This window comes from Rhinatrema bivittatum, chromosome 7 (assembly GCF_901001135.1).
Source record: "Rhinatrema bivittatum chromosome 7, aRhiBiv1.1, whole genome shotgun sequence".
Lineage (NCBI taxonomy): Eukaryota > Metazoa > Chordata > Amphibia > Gymnophiona > Rhinatrematidae > Rhinatrema > Rhinatrema bivittatum.
Window position 1 is genome coordinate 223,103,968 of NC_042621.1, and position 20,739 is coordinate 223,124,706.

General features: G+C 45.0%; 1 protein-coding gene across 1 annotated transcript in view; it reads right to left on the reverse strand.

Annotated features, from left to right (window-relative positions):
- Nucleotides 1-14,036: 14,036 nt before the first annotated feature.
- The window catches only part of LOC115095758 (solute carrier family 35 member G1-like), a 53,979-nt gene continuing 47,276 nt past the window's right edge, over nucleotides 14,037-20,739 (reverse strand). Inside the window, exons 2-3 of the mRNA XM_029609878.1 lie at nucleotides 16,315-16,495; nucleotides 14,037-14,967 (exon numbers count right to left, since the gene is read on the reverse strand). Of these exons, the coding sequence (XP_029465738.1) occupies nucleotides 14,148-14,967; nucleotides 16,315-16,495 (1,001 nt within the window). The 3' untranslated portion in view covers nucleotides 14,037-14,147. The remainder of the gene's footprint in view (nucleotides 14,968-16,314; nucleotides 16,496-20,739) is intronic.

Sequence of the window (20,739 nt, forward strand, 5' to 3'; positions counted from 1 at the left end):
AGGAACGTCTCCAGCTTGCGGTCCTGCGTGTCCCGTAGGGCTGTCCCGCCCGTGACGGGGATCGTGGTCCGTTTCGTCACCGCTGAGACCGCCGAATCCACTTTAGGGAAACGAATGAAATCCAAAAAATCTTCCGGTAAGGGATAAAGTTTTTCCATGGCACGGGTGACCTTCAAGGACGCCTCAGGGACGTCCCATTCCCCAGTGAGAAGCTGTAGAAAAGACTCATGCACTGGGAAAGCCTTCGCTCTAGGCCGGAGTGCAGCCAGAACTGGATCCCCTTTTTTTGATGAGGTCGCAATCGCCGGGGTCACTGGTGCCGGAGGATCCGGAGGTGGATCCAGATCCAACTCCTGCAGGGTCTGCTGGAGGAGATCCTCCAGCTCCTCTTTGTGGAAAATGCGCAGAGCGCGAGGATCGTCGCCCTCCGCCTGTCCCTCCGGGTGTGCAGGGTCCGGAGGATCCAAGGGGTCAACCCCCGACGTGGAAGCCGCTCCTACCAACCGTGGCTGAGATGGCAAAGCAGAGGTCCCCGGAACTGCCCCAGCCGGGGTCAGGGACCCGGAGGGAGGAACTGTGAGCTTAGGAATCTTTGGAGCAGGAGGACCTGCTGGAACACCTCCCGGGGCTGCCAGGCCCTGTAAATAAGCTGTGTGCATCTTGAGGATAAAGTCCGGGGCGAAAAAGGGCAGCCCGGGAGGCGCAGCAGCATCCCCTGGGGGTGGATGAGCGGGTCGACCTTCCTCGGGACAACGATGTAGGCGGGGGGGCCCCCTAACAGCCCCTATCTCCTCCGGCGAATTTCCTGCGCTCAGATCCTGTTCCAAAATGGCCGCCTTTCCCGCCATCGGCGATGAAGTGGCCGGCCCTCGCTGCCCGGGCTGCGGGGAGGATGGCGTCGGGAGCGAGCCCGAGGCGTGCGCTTCACCTTCCCCCTCGGGGAGGCAACGTGGACACACACCCTCCCGCGAAAAACGAGACCCCGGGTCGCCGCAGGTCTCGCAACGGGAGAAATGCGGCATGACAGCGCCGCTAGAAACAAACGCCGCGGGGGGGCCAAAAACGAAGCGCACCGCGGGGGGGCCTAAAGGCCTTCACAACCCGCCCGACGAGTCCGCAAGCGCCGGCGGGAAGGTCCCTTCTGCCGGCGCGCCCAGGCCCGCGAAAAGGCTGCCGGGCCGCGGGACCGTCCAGGAAAATTAGCTGCAAATAAAAACTTGCACAAAGTAGAAAACTTACCCCCCAAACGAACCCTGAAAGGGACTGAGAGGTAGCACAGGAAGGAGACAGAGCAGAGAAAAGCACGCCTCCTCAGAAATTAAAGTTAAAATTTTTTTTTTTTTTTTTTTTTTTATACAACTAGATCCAAATTGTTAAAAGAAATAAGACATGACAGGAAGAACTGAGAAAAGAGCTAAAATAACCAAAAAACCTGTCACACTGGGGAAGCACTGATTTCCCCAACTCGCATCTGCTGGAGTCAGAATGATACTGAGCTCCAGCAGAGGGTGCGCTGCTATATGAGGTGGCACTCTCGAGCTCTGATCTGACTCCATCTGCTGGACGGGGGACATAGCCCACCGTCTGGACTGATCCTGGTACGTACAGGGAATTTCTAGATGAAAATCAATTACTCTTCCCATCCCAATATGGATTCCGCAAGAACCATAGTACCGAAACTCTTCTCTTGGCACTCTCCGATTCAATACTAAAAACATTAGACACTGGTCACTCTTACATACTTGCCCTGCTTGACATTTCCTTGGCATTTGATACTGTCAACCACAATACCCTCATTACTCGCCTCGCACAAATTGGCATTACTGGCACTGCACTATGTTGGCTCCAATCTTTTCTAAATGACAGGAAATACAGTGTAAGAATTGGCCAACATGAATCCAAACCTAGAAATCTGCTACTAGGTGTACCCCAAGGATCCTCTCTCTCTTCAACACTTTTCAATATATACCTCACTCTACTCTGTCGATTTTTGATGAAACTGGGTCTTCCACACTTCATATACGCAGATGATGTGCAGATCCTTATCCCTATCAATGACTCCCTACCCAACGCTCTCAAACTCTGGGATACCGCACTTGCAGAAATAAAGAATCTACTCACTGAAAACTCCTTGGCAATAAATACTAGCAAAACAGAGCTCCTCATCATCACGCCACAAAACAACATCCATTCTAACCCTAGTCTTCACTCACCATCTGACCCTCTCAATTTACAGCAAGTCCGCAGCCTTGGCGTTATCATTGACAAACATTTCACCTTAAAAAAATTTATTACTTCCACCATTAAAAATGGTTTCTTTAAACTTCATACATTAAAAAGAATTAAACCCCTCCTACACCCATACGACTTCCGGACAGTTCTACAAGCTACAATCTTGTCAAAATTGGACTACTGCAATTCCATCTTACTAGGACTCCCAAAAAATTCACCTCAACCACTACAGATGCTACAAAATGCAGCTGCACGCTTACTCACCAATATGCACCGCCATGAACACATTACTCCAGTTCTACAATTCCTCCACTGGCTTCCTGTTGCGTCTAGGATTTTATTCAAAGTACTTACCCTTATACACAAGTCAATCTATAACCAAGATATGCATTGGTTCTCTGATCATTTTACATTCCATACATCAGACAGACCAACAAGAAAAATGCACCAGGTTAAACTCTATCCCAACAATCGAACATGTTTCAACGAGAGAACGATTATTCACGATCGCTGGAACCAACATCTGGAATAAAATGCCCACAGATCTGCGCCAGGAGCCCTGCCATAGGAAATTTAAACAGGACCTTAAAACCTGGCTGTTCAAACAAGCCTACACTTAATGAACATCTCCCCTTCAGAAATTGCTAAATATATGTTACACATACAATTATCGTTCACTCTCCAAGCAGACATTATACAATAACTCCATCTACATTCATTGATCTAAATGTTTGCACTACTTTTACTTTTGTAAAGACTATTTCTGATCCATGGATCTATCCTAAAATACAGACTCCCAAGTTATATACATCTCCTGTTATATATTCTCCAAATTATATATAATTGTATCGTTATATACCCTTCACCTGTTAAGTACGTCTCCATTGTATTATATGATTTTAATTTGTTTACTGGTTTTAATTTATATCTGTTATGTTCTATTATAAATTCATTTGATTGTAAAGCTTGTTGCTGAATTATTGTTCATTGTAAACCGAGGTGATGTTTTTTAACGTGCCGCGGTATATAAAAAATCCTTAAATAAATAAAATAAATAAATAAATTATATATGGGGGCTTGAACCCAAGAGTTTTTTCCCTGCACAAACAAACAGTCACATACAAACTTTGATTCAGTACATCACGGTTCCAGGTACTTAGGAAAGTAAGTTTATTTGAGCAATAGGAGGATAGAACAAATAAAATCAAATCAGATAGAAAAAGTATTGGTAGAAAAAATGTATGTTTCCAAAGGATCAGCCTGTGCTATCACATCCAAGAGCCAGCTCTCCCCTTATACATTAAAAATGCTTGTGAAAGCAGTGATGTTCGCTTACTCGGATTTCTAATCAAATCTCAGGCGCAGCTATGTGGCCTTTATTCTCTCTCAGGCTTTAGTATAAGTTAATTGTTTGCTTAGTTTTGGGGTACTTGCCAGGTTCTTATGGCCTGGATTGGCCACTGTTGGAAACAGAATGCTGGGCTTGATGGACCCTTGGTCTGACCCAGTATGGCATTTTCTTATGTTCTTATGCTTTCTCATTATAGACCTAGTGGAATAACTAAATAAACAGACTCTTGCCTGTTCGTAAACATTTCACAGTGCAAGACAGTAAATAGTTCACTCAGAGGTTGGCCTGTGGCCTTCAAACTAGTCTGTGTCGGGTAAAAACTCTGAATCCATACGGCCTACCCTCTATATACATTATCAGCAAAAAAATTGATATTTTTGCCTCTCTTCCTCTCTCTGCAACCTCTTTTAGTTTATGAAGGCTAACCAATTTTCCCTTAACTTTTCAGCCACTTTTTTAGAAAACCAAACTGGTGACTTTTTCCTCTTACCTTTATTTACTTTCCTAATAAAAAGGTTTGTTGCCCTTACAATTTCTCCTTTCAGCTTTGCCCACTGCTCTTCTGCTTCCTCTAGCTTTTTCCATCCATTTAATGCCTCCTTGAGGTACTCCCCCATTTTAACAAAGTTAGTTTTACTGAAGTCCAGGACCCTCACCTTTGAATGAACCACCACTGCCTGTATTCTAATACTGAACTACACTACCCAGTGATCCCTGATTATCTCCACTATGATATCAGAAGAATTCTCCCCATTTGTAAGCACCAGGTCCAGTATTGCCCCCTCAGGTGTCTGTTCTATTTCCAGTTGCTAGAGCAGTTCTTTTTGCATACAATCCAGATCCTCCTGCATCTAGACCACATTGGGATGTCCCAATCAACTTCCAGCAGATTGAAATCACCTAGGAATAGCACCTTCCCTTTCATAGTAATTCTGTGAATGACTTCAATTAAATCTTTATTCATTTCTTCTGCCTGCAGAGGTCTGTATATCACACCAGTATAAAATGGATGTTCTTGTCCCTCTTTCCAGATGAACCCACATAACCTCCCCTTTACCTAGTTATGATTTTCTTGTAACAAGGATTATAGCAAATAATGAAACAAGTCTATAAAAAAGGAAGAATATAGAAGGCTGTAACATGATAAAGAGAATTTAAACATCCCCCGATGCAGATTCTTTTCGAAACAGACACGTCGGAGTGCACATTATGTAGGTGTTGAAAATAAAAGTGGAAATACCTACCAAAATCCCTACCTTTTCTTCAGCTGTCTTGCAAGCAAAATCAGCTAACCTGTGGAGTCTATGAGGTGTGTAGTTTAGTGTGAGCTCCCTTTGTAGAATCTTGTTGCTTATGGTAAATCATACCAGCTAGAAATAATTATCAGATAGATCTATAAGATGCAACCAACCAAGCTCCCCTGAAATTTACTTAACGCATTCATTTATACATTTTATATTCTGTGGATCCATAGTGTTCAGCACAGATTACAAGATATGCATAAAACACAGTCACATAAAACAATAAAATGACAATTAAAATGTATAAAAACAAGACCATTTTTGTGCTTTCTAGTCCGTTTTCCTATGATCTATATAGAGCAACTATTTCTTTTAATTTTAGTCAGATTTAATTTTGTCCTTGTTTGTGTGAGGCCACTAATTGAATACTATTATACACAACTAATTTCTCAAACCCCTAATTGGGCAGTATTCTATATACCAAGTTTGGGTGAGCATTTAATTTACTACTCTGAGTTCTGGCCCATTGCTGTTATTTAGGAGAGTTGTGGGTGGATCCTTGGACCGGTGGCAGATGCCCAAGCCCCCGGGGGAAGATCCCGAAAGGGACCACCGGTCAGGCTCAGAGTATTGAGACGGACACACACTAGTTCTTTTATTAGACAGTATACTGAACCACCAGATGTGGCAGTAGTGAGCTGGAATGCCCAGCTGGGCTGTAGTCCCTCAGATACTGGAACAGCGATCCCTGGAGGCTGAGCTGTAGAGAAACTGAAATATAGTGAGTAGGCAGGGTATGCAGAGTTCATGTGCTGAACTAGAAGGTAACACTCACACAATGTCTCATAAAAGCCCAGGAGCTGGAATGTATAGGCCCTCGAGGAGCGAGTACCTGGTTCCAGGGAAAGCTCTGAGAGAGCGATGGTAACTCACTGATGTAGTTGGCAGTGATGACTTCCAGGCAGAAGAGAGTACCAAGTAAGTTTGGGAACGAGGGCCCTCGAGGAGCGAGTACCGGTTCCAGACTGTCACCTGAAAAACAAAGGAGAAAGCAAGGCCCCCAAGGAGTGGGTACCCCTAGTAAGTCCGAGGAGGCAGAGTAGCTTAGGTAGAGTAACCCTTGCTAACTCGATGTGTTAGCAAATTCTAAGACCTTATATATCCGTCGCAGGTGACGTCTTCGGGGGACGCCCCTGAGGTTCGCGTCATCGCCGGTACTTCAGTCGGGGCCGCGCGCGCACCCCTAAGCCTCCAGGAACATGGTGGTTTGCAGCATCTAGCTGGTCCGGGGATGCCAGACGACTTCGGCAGAACAAAGCCACGGCAGCCAATCTTCCCACGAACAAAGAGGGAGGCGCCAAAGAGGTAAGGAGGGCGGACAGAGGGCGTCGTGAACCGATGGACACAACAGTACCCCCCTTCAAAGGGCGATTTCCTCTTCAGGTACCAGGCTTAGGTTTTGAAGGACGTGCAAGGTGGAACTGACGAAGCATCTCTTTGTCTAGGATATTGGTCTGAAGCTCCCAAGAGTTTTTCTTCGGGCCGAAACCTTCCCATTTTAGAAGGTATTGAAAAGTCTTGCCTCTTTTACGAACGTCCAGAACTTCTTCGACTTTGTATTCTAAGTCGTCTTCTGCATTGATGACAGGTAGATCTTGAGTCTTGGAAGAAAATTCACAGAGTATGATGAAATCAGCAGCAATGGACGAGCTGCTGGGGATGTCACTGAGATCTTCAGTGGAAGTAGCGAAGTTGGGGAACGTCCAAAGCCCACTTCAAGTTGTAACACAATAGTGGATCTTCAAATTTGATGAGGGGACTCTTCAGGTCTTCCACTAGACGTCTGAGAATGAAGTTGCCTCCTGCCCCTGAGTCCACTAGGGCAGGAGTCTGAACCATGATCGGTCCGTAGGTCAAAGAGACTGGAAGAGAGAGCGGAGGAGATGTTGTGGTATGGCCTAAGAACAGTCCTCCTGCAGGACTTAGGCCCGTCCATTTTCTGGACGAATGGAGCATGTGGAGACATTATGGCCGGTATGACCACAGTACATGCAAAGGCCGTGCTTCTTCCAAAATCTTCTCTCTTTGGAGGTCAAGCGACCGTGACCAATTTGCATAAGTTCATCTGTATCAGCAGCAGAGACTACTGGAACCATCCGAGGTGTAGAGACAGTACTGGCCTGTTTCAACCCGGGTAACACCTAGGCCGGAGTTCCTTCACCTTGTCCCGGAGCCGGTGATCAATCCGAGTAGCCAAGGCTATTAATTCGTCCAGCGAGTCAGGTGTCTAGCGAGCGGCCAGCTCGTCCTTCAGACGGTTGTCCAAGCCTCTGCAAAAGAGAGTCTTGAGACATCTGGGGTCCCAGTGGAGTTCTGCCGCCAGAGTTTTGAACTCTATGGCAAAAATTCAGCCAATGATGTGTTGACTCGCTTCAAATCCACTATAGCAGAACCGGCTACAGACATTCGAGCAGGGTCATTGAAAACAGATTTAAATAAGTCCATAAATCCTTCTATGTCCTGCAAAATGGAGTCCTTGCATTCCTATAAGGTAGATGCCCAAGACAAGGCCCTACCATCCAGGTATGAAAGGAAGTAGGTGGTCTTGGAGAGAGCTGTAGGAAATAGAGACGGCTGTAAGGCAAAGTGCATGCAGCACTGGTTCAAAAAGCCCCGGGTCTTCTGGATTTCTCCGGAAAACTGGATTGGAGCTGCCAGTGGTATGGCAGTCTTTAAAGTTACCTCCTGTGACTGACCTTCTTGGTTGGAGGCTGTGCCTTGAACCTTCTGTGTGTGTAGCTGATGAAATGTTGCAGTAAGTTTCTCCAAGGTGCCTTGCTACTCCATAATGTGCTGGGCCAGGCCCGGCATGGCCTGCAAGGCATTAAGTTGTGCCGGATCCATGGAGTTAGCAATCTTTTGTTATTTAGCAGAGTTGTAGGTGGATCCTTGGACCGGTGACAGATGACCACGCCCCCGGGGGAAGATCCCGAGAGGGACCACCGGTCAGGCTCAGAGTATGGAGACGGACACACACTAGTTCATTTATTAGACAGTATACTGAACCACCAGAGGTGGCAGTAGTAAGCTGGAATGCCCAGCTGGGCTGTAGTCCCTCAGATACTGGAATAGCGATTCCTGGAGGCTGAGCTGTAGAGAAACTGAAATATAGTGAGTAGGCAGGGTATGCAGAGTTCATGTGCTGAACTAGATGGTAACACTTACACAATGTCTCATAAAAGCCCAGGAGCTGGAAGGTATAGGCCCTCGAGGAGCGAGTACCTGGTTCCAGGGAAAGCTCTGAGAGAGCGATGGTAACTCACTGATGTAGTTGGCAGTGATGACTTCCAGGCAGAAGAGAGTACCGAGTAAGTCTGGGAACGAGGGCCCTCGAGGAACGAGTACTGGTTCCACACTGTCACCTGAAAAACAAAGGAGAAAGCGAGGCCCTCAAGGAGCGGGTACCCCTAGTAAGTCCGAGGAGGCAGAGCAGCTTAGGTAGAGTAACCCTTGCTAACTCAATGTGTTTGCAAATTCTAAGACCTTATATATCCGTTGCGGGTGACGTCATCTTCGGGGGACACCCCCGAGGTTCCCACCATCGCCGGTACTTCAGTCGGGCGCGCGCGCCCCTAGATCTCCAGGAACATGGTGGTTTGCTGCGTCTAGCCAGTCCGGGGATGCCGGAGGACTTCGGCAGAACAACGCCGCGGCAGCCAATCTTCCCGACGGACACAACACCTATTATTGCGCCTGTCGGTTGCGACCTCTCATGTTCACCTCTTTTTTACCCTGCACCATCAATCATTGGAAGAGTGGCCACCTCCGCCAGTCAACTCCGACCTCCACGGCGTCCCCGTGGGCACTGCCAACCACCATCTTACTTCTGGAATCACCTAGGCGCGTGCGCGCAGGGCCTCCTTTTGTTTACGTCATGGCAGGAACCTCGGGGGCATCCCCTCCCGATGATGTCAACCCACTGGTATACTTAAGCTGACCGGCCCACTGCTAAGACGAGTTAGCAAGTAGTTCTCTCGTTGCTAAATCCGCTCCACATTGGGATCTTCTGTTCCAGTTCTACTCATGGCATTGGGATGCTCTGGGTACCCGCTCCACGGGGGCCCTTCCGTGTCTCGGCTATCCGCTCCTCGGAGGGCCTTTCTGCCTTGGACTTCGCCTAACCCAAACGTCACTTTCAGCTCCTGGAACTTCCTTCTATAAGTACCTTCTTCAGTTTCCTACGCTGTCTACAATGCTGGGATTCTACGGTGTACCCCGTACCTCTGGCCACTACCGTTCATCAGCATAGCTCTTCTACCTATCCTGAGCTACAGGGTATCGTACCACTACTCAAGATCCTCTACCTGGTTCCTGTATCTTCAGACCTGTGCTACTTCATCTACTGACCAGCTATCCTCGGTTTACCCCACGCTGCAGGCCACTACCGGATCTGCTCTCACAGGTATCTCCACCAGCGTACAGGAATCTCCTGGTGTACCCAGTGCTGCGGGCCACTACCGGAACTTCACATCTACAGTACTACCCTGAGTATTTCCTGCTTAAGAATTGTCTTATTGCATTTCCCGCTCCTCAGGTTCTGAATTATCTTTTCTCCCTCATAAAAGCTCTTTACAGTTGTGTCCTACGTCGCTGAGACCACGCCCGACGGTGAGGCCCACAGGGCTCCTCCCTGTGGGCGGAGACATCGCTCATCTAGGCCCAGGGTTCACTATTTCCAACAAAGTCATAATACCCATGTATGTACCTTAATCTCAAGAAGCCTAAAATGCATGTTTCCACAAAATAAATACAATTAATTATTTAGTATTAGGACTTCTGTTTATGGTGTTTATAAAATGTACATTTTTTCAGCTAATTTGATTTTTTTCAGTTGCTTATAATTAGTGTTTTTGCATTGCTATCACATTTCTGCATTTTCTAGTATCCCCAATATTCCTTCTACTTCTACAGCCCCAGCATTTTCCCTCCCATCCCAAATGAGCATAGCCCCGCACATCCATTATTAACATTAACACATTAGCTACAAAAGTAAAAAGTGTGCAAAAGGCATGGTCATTGTTAAAAAATACCATCCTAGTAGCACAGTCCAGATGTATTCCACACATTAAGAAAGGTGGAAAGAAGGCAAAACGATTACCGGCATGGTTAAAAGGGGAGGTGAAAGAAGCTATTTTAGCCGAAAGATCTTCATTCAAAAATTGGAAGAAGGATCCAACAGAAGAAAATAGGATAATGCATAAATGTTGGCAAGTTAAATGTAAGACACTTATAAGATAGGCTAAGAGAGAATTTGAAAACAATTTGGCCGTAGAGCAAAAACTCACAGTAAAAATTTTTTTAAATTTATCCGAAGCAGAAAGCCTGTGAGGGAGTCAGTTGGACCGTTAGATGATCGAGGGGTTAAAGGGGTACTTAGAGAAGCTAAGGCCATTGCGGAAAGATTAAATGATTTCTTTGCTTCGGTGTTTACTAAAGAGTATGTTGGGGAGGTACCCAAACTGGAGAAGGTTTTCATGGGTAATGATTCAGATGGACTAAACAAAATCATGGTGAACCTAGATATGGTAGACCTGATTGACAAACTGAAGAGTAGTAAATCACCTGCACCAGACAGTAGACACCCCAGAGTTCTGAAGGAACTAAAAAATGAAATTTCAGACCTATTAGTAAAAATGTATAACCTATCATTAAAATCATCCATTGTACCTGAAGACTGGAGGAAAGCTAATGTAACTCCAATATTTAAAAAGGGCTCCAGGGGCGATCCGGGAAACTACAGACCGTTAGCCTGATTTCAGTGCCAGGAAAAATAGTGGAAAGTGTTCTAAACATCAAAATCACAGAACATATAGAAAGACATGGTTTAATGGAACAAAGTCAGCATGGCTTTACCCAAGGCAAGTCTTGCCTCACAAATCTGCTTCACTTTTCTGAAGGAGTTAATAAACATGTGGATAAAGGTAAACCGGTAGATGAAGTGTACTTGGTTTTTCAGAAGGTGTTTGAACAAAGTTCCTCATGAGAGGCTTCTAGGAAAAGTAAAAAGTCATGAGATAGGTGGTGATGTCCTTTCGTGGATTACAAACTGGCTAAAAGACAGGAAACAGAAAGTAGGATTAAATGGACAATATTCTCAGTGGAAGGGAGTGGGCAGTGGAGTGCCTCAGGGATCTGTATTGGGACCCTTACTTTTCAATATATTTATAAATGATCTGGAAAGAAATACGACAAGTGAGGTAATCAAATTTGCAGAAGATACAAAATTGTTCAGAATAGTTAAATCACAAGCAGATTGTGATAAATTGCAGGAAGACCTTGTGAGACTGGAAAATTGGGTATCAAAATGGCAGATGAAATATAATGTGGATAAGTGCAAGGTGTTGCATATAGGGAAAAATAACCCATGCCATAGTTACACAATGTTAGGTTCCATATTAGGTGCTACTACCCAAGAAAGAAATCTAGGCGTCATAGTGGATAACACATTGAAGTCATCGGTTCAGTGTGCTGTAGCAGTCAAAAAAGCAAACAGAATGTTGGGAATTATTAGAAAGGGAATGGTGAATAAAACGGAAAATGTCATAATGCCTCTGTATCGCTCCATGGTGAGACCGCACCTTGAGTACTGTGTACAATTCTGGTTGCTGCATCTCAAAAAAGATATAATTGAGATGGAGAAGGTGCAGAGAAGGGCTACCAAAATGATAAGGGGAATGTATCAGCTCCCCTATGAGGAAAGACTAAAGAGGTTAGGACTTTTCAGCTTGGAGAAGAGACGGCTGAGGGGGGATATGATAGAGGTGTTTAAAATCAGAGAGGTCTAGAACGGGTAGATGTGAATCGGTTATTTACGCTTTCGGATAATAGAAGGACTAGGGGGCACTCCATGAAGTTAGCATGTGGCACATTTAAAACTAATCGAAGAAAGTTCTTTTTTACTCAACGCACATTTAAACTCTGGAATTTGGTGCCAGAGGATGTGGTTAGTGCAGTTAGTATAGCTGTGTTTAAAAAAGGATTGGATAAGTTCTCGGAGAAGTCCATTACCTGCTATTAATTAAGTTGTCTTAGAAATTAGCCACTGCTATTACTAGCAACGGTAACAAGGAATAGACTTAGTTTTGGGTACTTGCCAGGTTCTTATGGCCTGGATTGGCCACTGTTGGAAACAATCAGGTTTGATTGTTAGACCTGATGGACCCTTGGTGTGACCCAGTATGGCTTGATGGACTTGATGGATCCTTGGTCTGACCCAGTATGGCATGTTCTTATGTTCTTATGATTATATTCTCTTGTGGGCTGGTAGGACCAATGTTCTTTAAATGAATATCTTGCCCCCAGTTAATGTACTTCGTTCAGCATATTCTCTGTTACTTGCCTGGAGACCTTTTCTCTGTTCTTTCTGGGATTTTGTCAAGATTCATTTCATATCAGAGATCAGTGCACATTAAGTTGCATACGCTCTGGAGACCCAAGGAGGCTGGTGGTATGGCCCTCCCAGATCTGCAGAGACATCATTCGGCCTGTGGATTAGTGGGGACTATGGTGTGGCTTCATAGAGACCATGCTGTAACCTGGTATGCACTTGAATGTAAACTAGCAGGGGATGTTGCACCTACAGCCGGATTTGCTCAAGGGTACCAAAAAAGCTGGAGGTTCTAGTCCTTACATTACTTACACTCTAAAAATCTAAAAACATTGAAATGGCCTTAACGTAGCCTGTCTGCGTTCACTCCCTTGCGTGGGAATCTCAGGTTGGCAACGAATATGATGCATAGAGATGCTGCCTGTTGGTGGAAGCTTGGTTTAAAATTTCTGGGGCAATTATGGGAGGATGACAGTACATAACTCCAATTCTTTCCGGATCTCAAGGAAGAATTTAGGGTTGAGGATGACTCGGAAGTCTTCTACTGATATTTAGTGGCCTTGTTGACCTGTCTTAGAGATAAAGGGTGGCAACCTTTGGTTCCCAACGCTGTAGTGCATATCCTTATTCAGGATACTTTACCTCGTAGGGGTATATCTCTTTTCTATGGCTTAATACAGCACTGGAATAGAGATCTTCAGTTGGAAATGACAAGCCAACATTGGAAAAGAATTTGGGAGAAAGCACACAAGATCTCTTTATGTGCTTTCCGTGTGGAAATGATGGTAAAACGTCTCCACTAAGCATACAGATACCCTTTATTCTATGCCAAGTTCTCTTCTGACTCCATGGGATTCTGTTGGCATGGTTGTGGCTATCCAAGGCTCCTATATTCACATCTGGTGGTCCTGTGACTTTATGATGGCTTTTTGGCGGTCACTTATGGCAGTTTGTCACCTTATCTTGGGAAAGGAGATAGCAGTTAAACCAGAGCTCTGTCTGCTGGGGATATTGGGGAAATATAACCTCACTACCTTGCAAAGGAGACCGACAGACCATTTAATACATGTTAGGAGATTTACGATAGCTCTAATATGGAAGTCGGCTCCTACCTTGAGTTGCTGGCAGAGTCAGGTTCATGAAATTGCTCTGGTGGAGAAGCTTACCTATATGCTTAAACAAAACATGCTGTTATATGATAAAAGCTGGTCTCCCTATTGGGTGTATTGGAGTAGCCAGGCTGCATGAGGGCAGTAATATGGACATTGTGTGTAGGCAAGATATGTTTATTCATAACCTCTTTGTAATTTTTTCAATACGATCCATACTGCTTAACATTTTGATTTTGCTCCCTTCGGAGGGTGGGGGTGGGGGTGGGGGAGGAGTGTTCCTGTTGTTCTGATGAAGGAATGTTGCCATTCATTTTTATGAAGCTATCAAAAAATTAAACTAGAGTTTGTAGAAACATATTCAGCCAGTTGAGAAATAACATGCAAAAACTAAAGCCAGCAAGATTTCAAGGAATAACAATGATTTCTAAAGAAAGAAAAAGTTACACATCTGTCAGATATCTCAGGTGACCAAGAGGTACTACAGGATATGGAAACATAGCAAATATTCCAAGGTAATGGAAAGAGACCAACTGCAGTAATCTCTACAAGTTTCTGTGGTCTCTTGAAGGAATTCAGCATGGAATCTCTGCAGTAAAGAGCAAGGGGCACGTAGCTTTCTGCAGCCAGAAACCCGCAGAATAGCAAAACATCTCAATGAAGTACTGAGTGTTCTATAAGCAGGGCTGCCTTGCATGAACACCTTGAAAGAAAGCTGCATTCTTGGGAATGTTTATTATTCAGTAAATAAATAAGAAAACAGTTTCAAAATACAGGTTACTGAGTTAATTACGGTAAACATCTGAAAATGAAAAAATATTTTCAACTTAACTACGAACACTCATACTGACTGACAGGTCGATATGGCTACTTTCAGTTTTTGTTACGTTGTATGTTTCTTGCTTGGCAGACTGCAATGCAGCATACCACTTGCGAATGACAGCACCAGCTGTACTGGCTACTACACAGAGAGCCCCACCCATTGACCACCAAGTTGGAGAACGACTAAGGAAAAGAAACTGAAATATAAATGCAAAAACCACGTCCATGGTTCTCATTACTGCCACAGGCCCAGCCTTTTCTATCTGTAAAGCTTTGATCAGAAAAATCTGACCTCCTAAACCAAACACTGCTATAAACATTAGAAGCCATCTATCTAGTCCACAAGAAGGTAAACGCCATTCACCTAACACAAAAAGTACAATGACGCATGTAGTCAGCCCAATGACAGCATAATACCAAACAGACAACATATAGTGTACCGACTTTCCCATCTTTCTTAGCAGAACCAGGGTTGATGCTGCAGCAATGGCACTTGTCACAGCAACTATTGTTCCTTTGAGGTGATTTGAATAGTCTCCTTCCATGCCTTCAAAGTGCGATCCAAAGAGAAATGGTGGTCTTGCAATAAGCACCACTCCCGTAATCGTACAAATCATAAAAATAATATCCCAGATGGTGCAGAACTCCTTCAGAAATATGCAAGCAAAGATGGATGTAAACACTGGTCTGCTGAAGGTTATCACAATAGCATCTGCCAGTGGTATCAACTGGACAGCGTAATAGAGCAGAATCATTGCACTGGAACCAAGTAATCCCCTGAGGAGAAGGAAAACTCGCTGACCTTTTGGTCCCAAAAATCCAGTTCTGAAAATAAAGATAAGAAGTCGCATTCATTCTTCTCAATACAAAATCAACATATGGTTATATAACCTACCAAAATGAAGATGTTTGTTTATTAAGACTTATTCATTAGGCAAATTAAACCTATTGTTATGTTTGACTGCCAGTGGGATGTTCACACAGGTCGATTCCCCAGCCTGACGCCATGAATCACTGCGCCTCCCCTCTGTGGCGGGACCGTGCCGGAGCTCTTGGGCACGGCAAGATGCCACAGGGACCACTGCCTTTACCTTTCCCCTTAAGTGTGCATGCGCCCGACATCTGCTGATTTAAAGGGCCCTTGGCGGGAGAAGGCTGCAGCGCCCATAGATAGCATCACCAGCTATTGCCCTAAAAAAGGGCCCTTTGGACATCCCTACATTGCCTCACAACGGCCTCCTGCGTGGTTGCGTGTAGTGTGTGTTGCTGCTTCCTGAGTTCTCTCCAGCCCAGCCTTGCCTCTTCCCTCCTGCCTGCCCTGCTTTCATCCTATCTATTTCCTTCTGTCTACTTGCCTGCCCTGCTCATCTCCCAACCTCCCTTTGGACTGACTTCTGGCCCTAACCTTTGCCTGGACATTAACCATTCTTGTCTGTCGCCTGCCTCTGACCCTAGCCTGGCTGTGGATAAACACCTATGCCATTTCCATAGAGACTCTCGCCTAAGATCTGCTAGCCCCCAGAACTCAAGGGCTCAACCAAAGAGGAAAGGGTTTGGAATAGGTGAAACTCCAGTCCAGTCTCTTTCCTGCGTAGCTCCGCCGGCTGTCAGTGAGGCCTATGGGACCTACCCTGTAAGCTGAGCCAACCTCACCACAGCAGCGAGGGCCCACACATCTTACACCTATATTGGCTGATATTAGGCTTAGACAACAAGTGACACATTAACATGTAAAGGAATTTTACTTCTCTGCAGTAAGTTAATCTGGAATGAGCAATGAGTTTCTAAAAACAAAAGGCTGAATGTATAACAAGCACTGAAATGTTAGATGTTATGATTAAAAGCAATAAAAATTGATGTTAAAAAGAATCAACATGGCCTCATTTCAATAATCGCTTGATGTGTTAGGTTTATTACATTTGATTTCATTCTCTACAAGATGCAAATTCTAGACATAGAGAATCTTTTTAGTAGGTTACAAATGTTTCCATGCATCTGCCTTTAAAACAACAGCCTTCATTAGTAGAAAAGTAGATAGAGAGCTCCCACTGCACCTTGTGCCCCCACTACCCTGGTTCTGGGTATTAACAACATTCTTCCCCACCCCCACTCCCGGCCTATATTTAACACTTTAACTTAAAAAGCTGAGTACTTACTTTGCATATTACTTACTTGCAGTATATTAATGCAGGAAGCACAAATAGCAATTGGAAGATGCAGCGGATTGCACTGATTTCTACTGAATGGATATCTTCTATTTTTTTGACTAATAACGAAGACACTGAGAAAAAGCCACTAGACAGCAGGGTGTAAATGAGCCCAAGTCCCGGGCAGGTACATTTCTTCACTGCTTCTGAAATGAAAATTACATTTCAATTAGGTAAGCAAATTGCTTCAATCAAGTTATCTTCCCTTCATTTGGCACTGACATCATGTAATAGTAACCTGGGCAGTAGCACGTGTGCCTCCACCACTCTGCAGCTACTGCAGCTGCAGTGCTGTTTCACCCCTCCCCCACTTCCTGTTGATTCCCATGCTGCAAGCACAGGGCAGGACACCTAGCTGCTTTGGTCTGGCCTTTAGCTCCCTGCCTGAGGATGCATGCAGATACAGGACAGGGGAGACAGCCAATGGCAGGAGAGGAGGGCCTGCTGGGAGGGTGTAGACATCAGGGAATTTCATGAGGACAGACATAGACCTGTGAGTGTAATCATTAAGGTTGTTGTATTGTTAGTTTATTGTGTATTTAGAGACAGTTAGGAACTGTTAATTTTAGTTAGAGGAAGGAAAGCCTGAAGCTCTGCAGAAAGGTGGTGGAGACTCTTTAGAGAAGATGTCCCTGCATCTAGATAGGGACACCCATGCTGGGGGGAGGTCAGGTGTGGAACACACTAGTGAAGAGAGTGGAAGGCCCAGCTAGTAATAGGACCAGGAATGGCAGATATACCCAGGTAGGGCTGGTGGTATCCGATCATGCCTGCCAGTTCCCAATCCTTAGACTAAGCACTGCTAGAGGTCAGCCAGTGTGCCGTTGTCTCAACTGAGCAGGCATCCCCAGGGCTACAGCGGTGTAGCAAACTGAACTAAAACAACTCTTGTCTGGGAATATGGAGACCAAGAAACCATGAATAAGCAGACTTTGCCTGCCATACTACTGTTGTTATACAAAATTAAGTGTGTTGGACCCTTCCTGCGTGAACCCTCCTTTTTTAACATGATACCACTTGTGATCAGAAGTTGGTGGGAGGCCCTTGGAGCGGCCAGGGACTGGGGTAGGCCAGAGAACAGACCAGGTTGGACTCTGGCGGCTTTTCACTGGTTTATTTACAGATTTATATAACAAAACAGAAGAAAATGGCTGCTTACCTCAGCAGACTAACAGGCAAAAGAAAAACTTCCAGAACAGACACAGCACTTAATTATAGCTTCCTTCTTCTTCCTGGGGCCTCCTTCTCTCTCTCTCAGGGCTTCACCTCTTATCCCCTACCTCAGGGATACACCGCCACCGGAGGATCCCCTTCCTGTCTGTCTTAAGGTGGACCAGGCCAGATAGCTGGAGCCTGTCCCTTAAGGCAGTCTGAGGCTGTCATGTACTCTATAACAGTTGGATTACTAGGAAAGAAACACCTGCTAATAATTCAAAATGGCTGATGAAAGACCGTACAACCTAGTTCATGGCAAGGCTCAGGATGGAGCTCCCAAGTTGTCAGCTGCAATCGCAGCAGAATGGAAGGACTGGAAATCTGCCACATAGTCATTACTTAAAGACTGAGCAGACTCTGATGCCCCAAGGACAGGTACCCTCATGGTGGACACCAAATATGAGGTCCCCAACCTCTACCACATGAAAGAGGGCTGACCAAGGGATTGTGGGTACTACAAACTCTGAGTTGGAAAGTCTAGCGTGAAGTCCTAAGAACATAAGAACATAAGAAAATGCCATACTGGGTCAGACCAAGGGTCCATCAAGCCCAGCATCCTGTTTCCAACAGTGGCCAATCCAGGCCATAAGAACCTGGCAAGTACCCAAAAACTAAGTCTATTCCATGTAACCATTGCTAATGGCAGTGGCTATTCTCTAAGTGAACTTAATAGCAGGTAATGGACTTCTCCTCCAAGAACTTATCCAATCCTTTTTTAAACACAGCTATACTAACTGCACTAACCACATTTGCTGGCAACAAATTCCAGAGTTTAATTGTGCCTTGAGTAAAAAAGAACTTTCTCCGATTAGTTTTAAATGTGCCCCATGCTAACTTCATGGAGTGCCCCCTAATCTTTCTACTATCCGAAAGAGTAAATAACCGATTCACATCTACCCGTTCTAGACCTCTCATGATTTTAAACACCTCTATCATATCCCCCCTCAGTCGTCTCTTCTTCAAGCTGAAAAGTCCTAACCTCTTTAGTCTTTCCTCATAGGGGAGTTGTTCCATTCCCCTTATCATTTTGGTAGCCCTTCTCTGTACCTTCTCCATCGCAATTATATCTTTTTTGAGATGCGGCGACCAGAATTGTACACAGTATTCAAGGTGCGGTCTCACCATGGAGCGATACAGAGGCATTATGACATTTTCCGTTTTATTCACCATTCCTTTTCTAATAATTCCCAACATTCTGTTTGCTTTTTTGACTGCCGCAGCACACTGCACCGACGATTTCAGTGTGTTATCCACTATGACACCTAGATCTCTTTCTTGGGTTGTAGCACCTAATATGGAACCCAACATTGTGTAATTATAGCACGGGTTATTTTTCCCTATATGCATCACCTTGCACTTATCCACATTAAATTTCATCTGCCATTGGATGCCCAATTTTCCAGTCTCACAAGGTCTTCCTGCAATTTATCACAATCTGCTTGTGATTTAACTACTCTGAACAATTTTGTGTCATCTGCAAATTTGATTATCTCACTCGTATTTCTTTCCAAATCATTTATAAATATATTGAACAGTAAGGGTCCCAATACAGATCCCTGAGGCACTCCACTGTCCACTCCCTTCCACTGAGAAAATTGCCCATTTAATCCTACTCTCTGTTTCCTGTCTTTTAGCCAGTTTGCAATCCACGAAAGGACATCGCCACCTATCCCATGACTTTTTACTTTTCCTAGAAGCCTCTCATGAGGAACTTTGTCAAACGCCTTCTGAAAATCCAAGTATACTATATCTACCGGTTCACCCTTATCCACATGTTTATTAACTCCTTCAAAAAAGTGAAGCAGATTTGTGAGGCAAGACTTGCCCTGGGTAAAGCCATGCTGACTTTGTTGCATTAAACCATGTCTTTCTATATGTTCTGTGATTTTGATGTTTAGAACACTTTCCATTATTTTTCCTGGCACTGAAGTCAGGCTAACCGGTCTGTAGTTTCCCGGATCGCCCCTTGAGCCCTTTTTAAATATTGGGGTTACATTTGCTATCCTCCAGTGGATGATTTTAATGATAAGTTGCAAATTTTTACTAATAGGTCTGAAATTTCATTTTTTAGTTCCTTCAGAATTCTGGGGTGTATACCATCCGGTCCAGGTGATTTACTACTCTTCAGTTTGTCAATCAGGCCTACCACATCTTCTAGGTTCACTGTGATTTGATTCAGTCCATCTGAATCATTACCCATGAAAACCTTCTCCATTACGGGTACCTCCCCAACATCCTCTTCAGCCTCTGTAATCCCTCTGTAATCCCCATGGGAATAATATACACCAAAGGGGGCCAATCCCCACGACCTACCCATGGTCTCCCTACTTGCAATCTTACCCTCCCATGGATCTCACCAGAGCAAGCTACCCAGTGCCCTGTTATCTTGCACCCACACCGTACCATGCACCATACTACTCATCAACAGCTACACTATCAGCTATCCAGCTTTCTCTGGAGCACCCAAGACACCAAGTCAGCCAGTAAAGTATACACACCAGAAAACAAGTATAGCAAACTGAACTTGGGTAAGCACCCACCAAACCCATCAGTTTGAGGGTCTGTTGCTGGGCCTGGGCTTCCTCCAAGCTGTAGAAGCTACCATACAGGCTTGCAAAAGGGTGTTCCTTGGGACAGACCCCGTGTCTGCATACTTCACTGAAGGAGCTGAAGCGGACTACACTGCTACCCGAATGCTGTTGGAAGCAGACACCTCACTATCCCCAGAGAGTGCGTGTAAGATGAATAGGACTGTATGCTGGGCTGCACAGAGAGAGGAATAACCAGTCAGAAAATGGAGATGGTAATGCCCTTGTACAAGTCCTTGGTGAGGCCTCACCTGGGAGTACTGTGTTCAGTTCTGGAGCCCTTATTTCTAAAGGGATAGAGACAGGATACAGGCGGTCCAGAGAAGGGCCACCAAAATGGTGTGGGGTCAGTATCAGAAAAACTATGAGGAGGGACTGAAGGATATGAATATGTATACCCTGGAAGAGAGGAGGTGCAGGGGTGATAGGATACAGACCTTCAGATATCTGAAAGGTTTTGAGAAATCAGCGGAACTAGGGAAAGTCCAGGAAGGACGTCTCAGACCCAATATCAGAAAATATTACTTCACAGAGAGGGTGGTGGATACCTGGAATGCCCTTCTGGAGGAAGTGGTGAAAACCAAAAC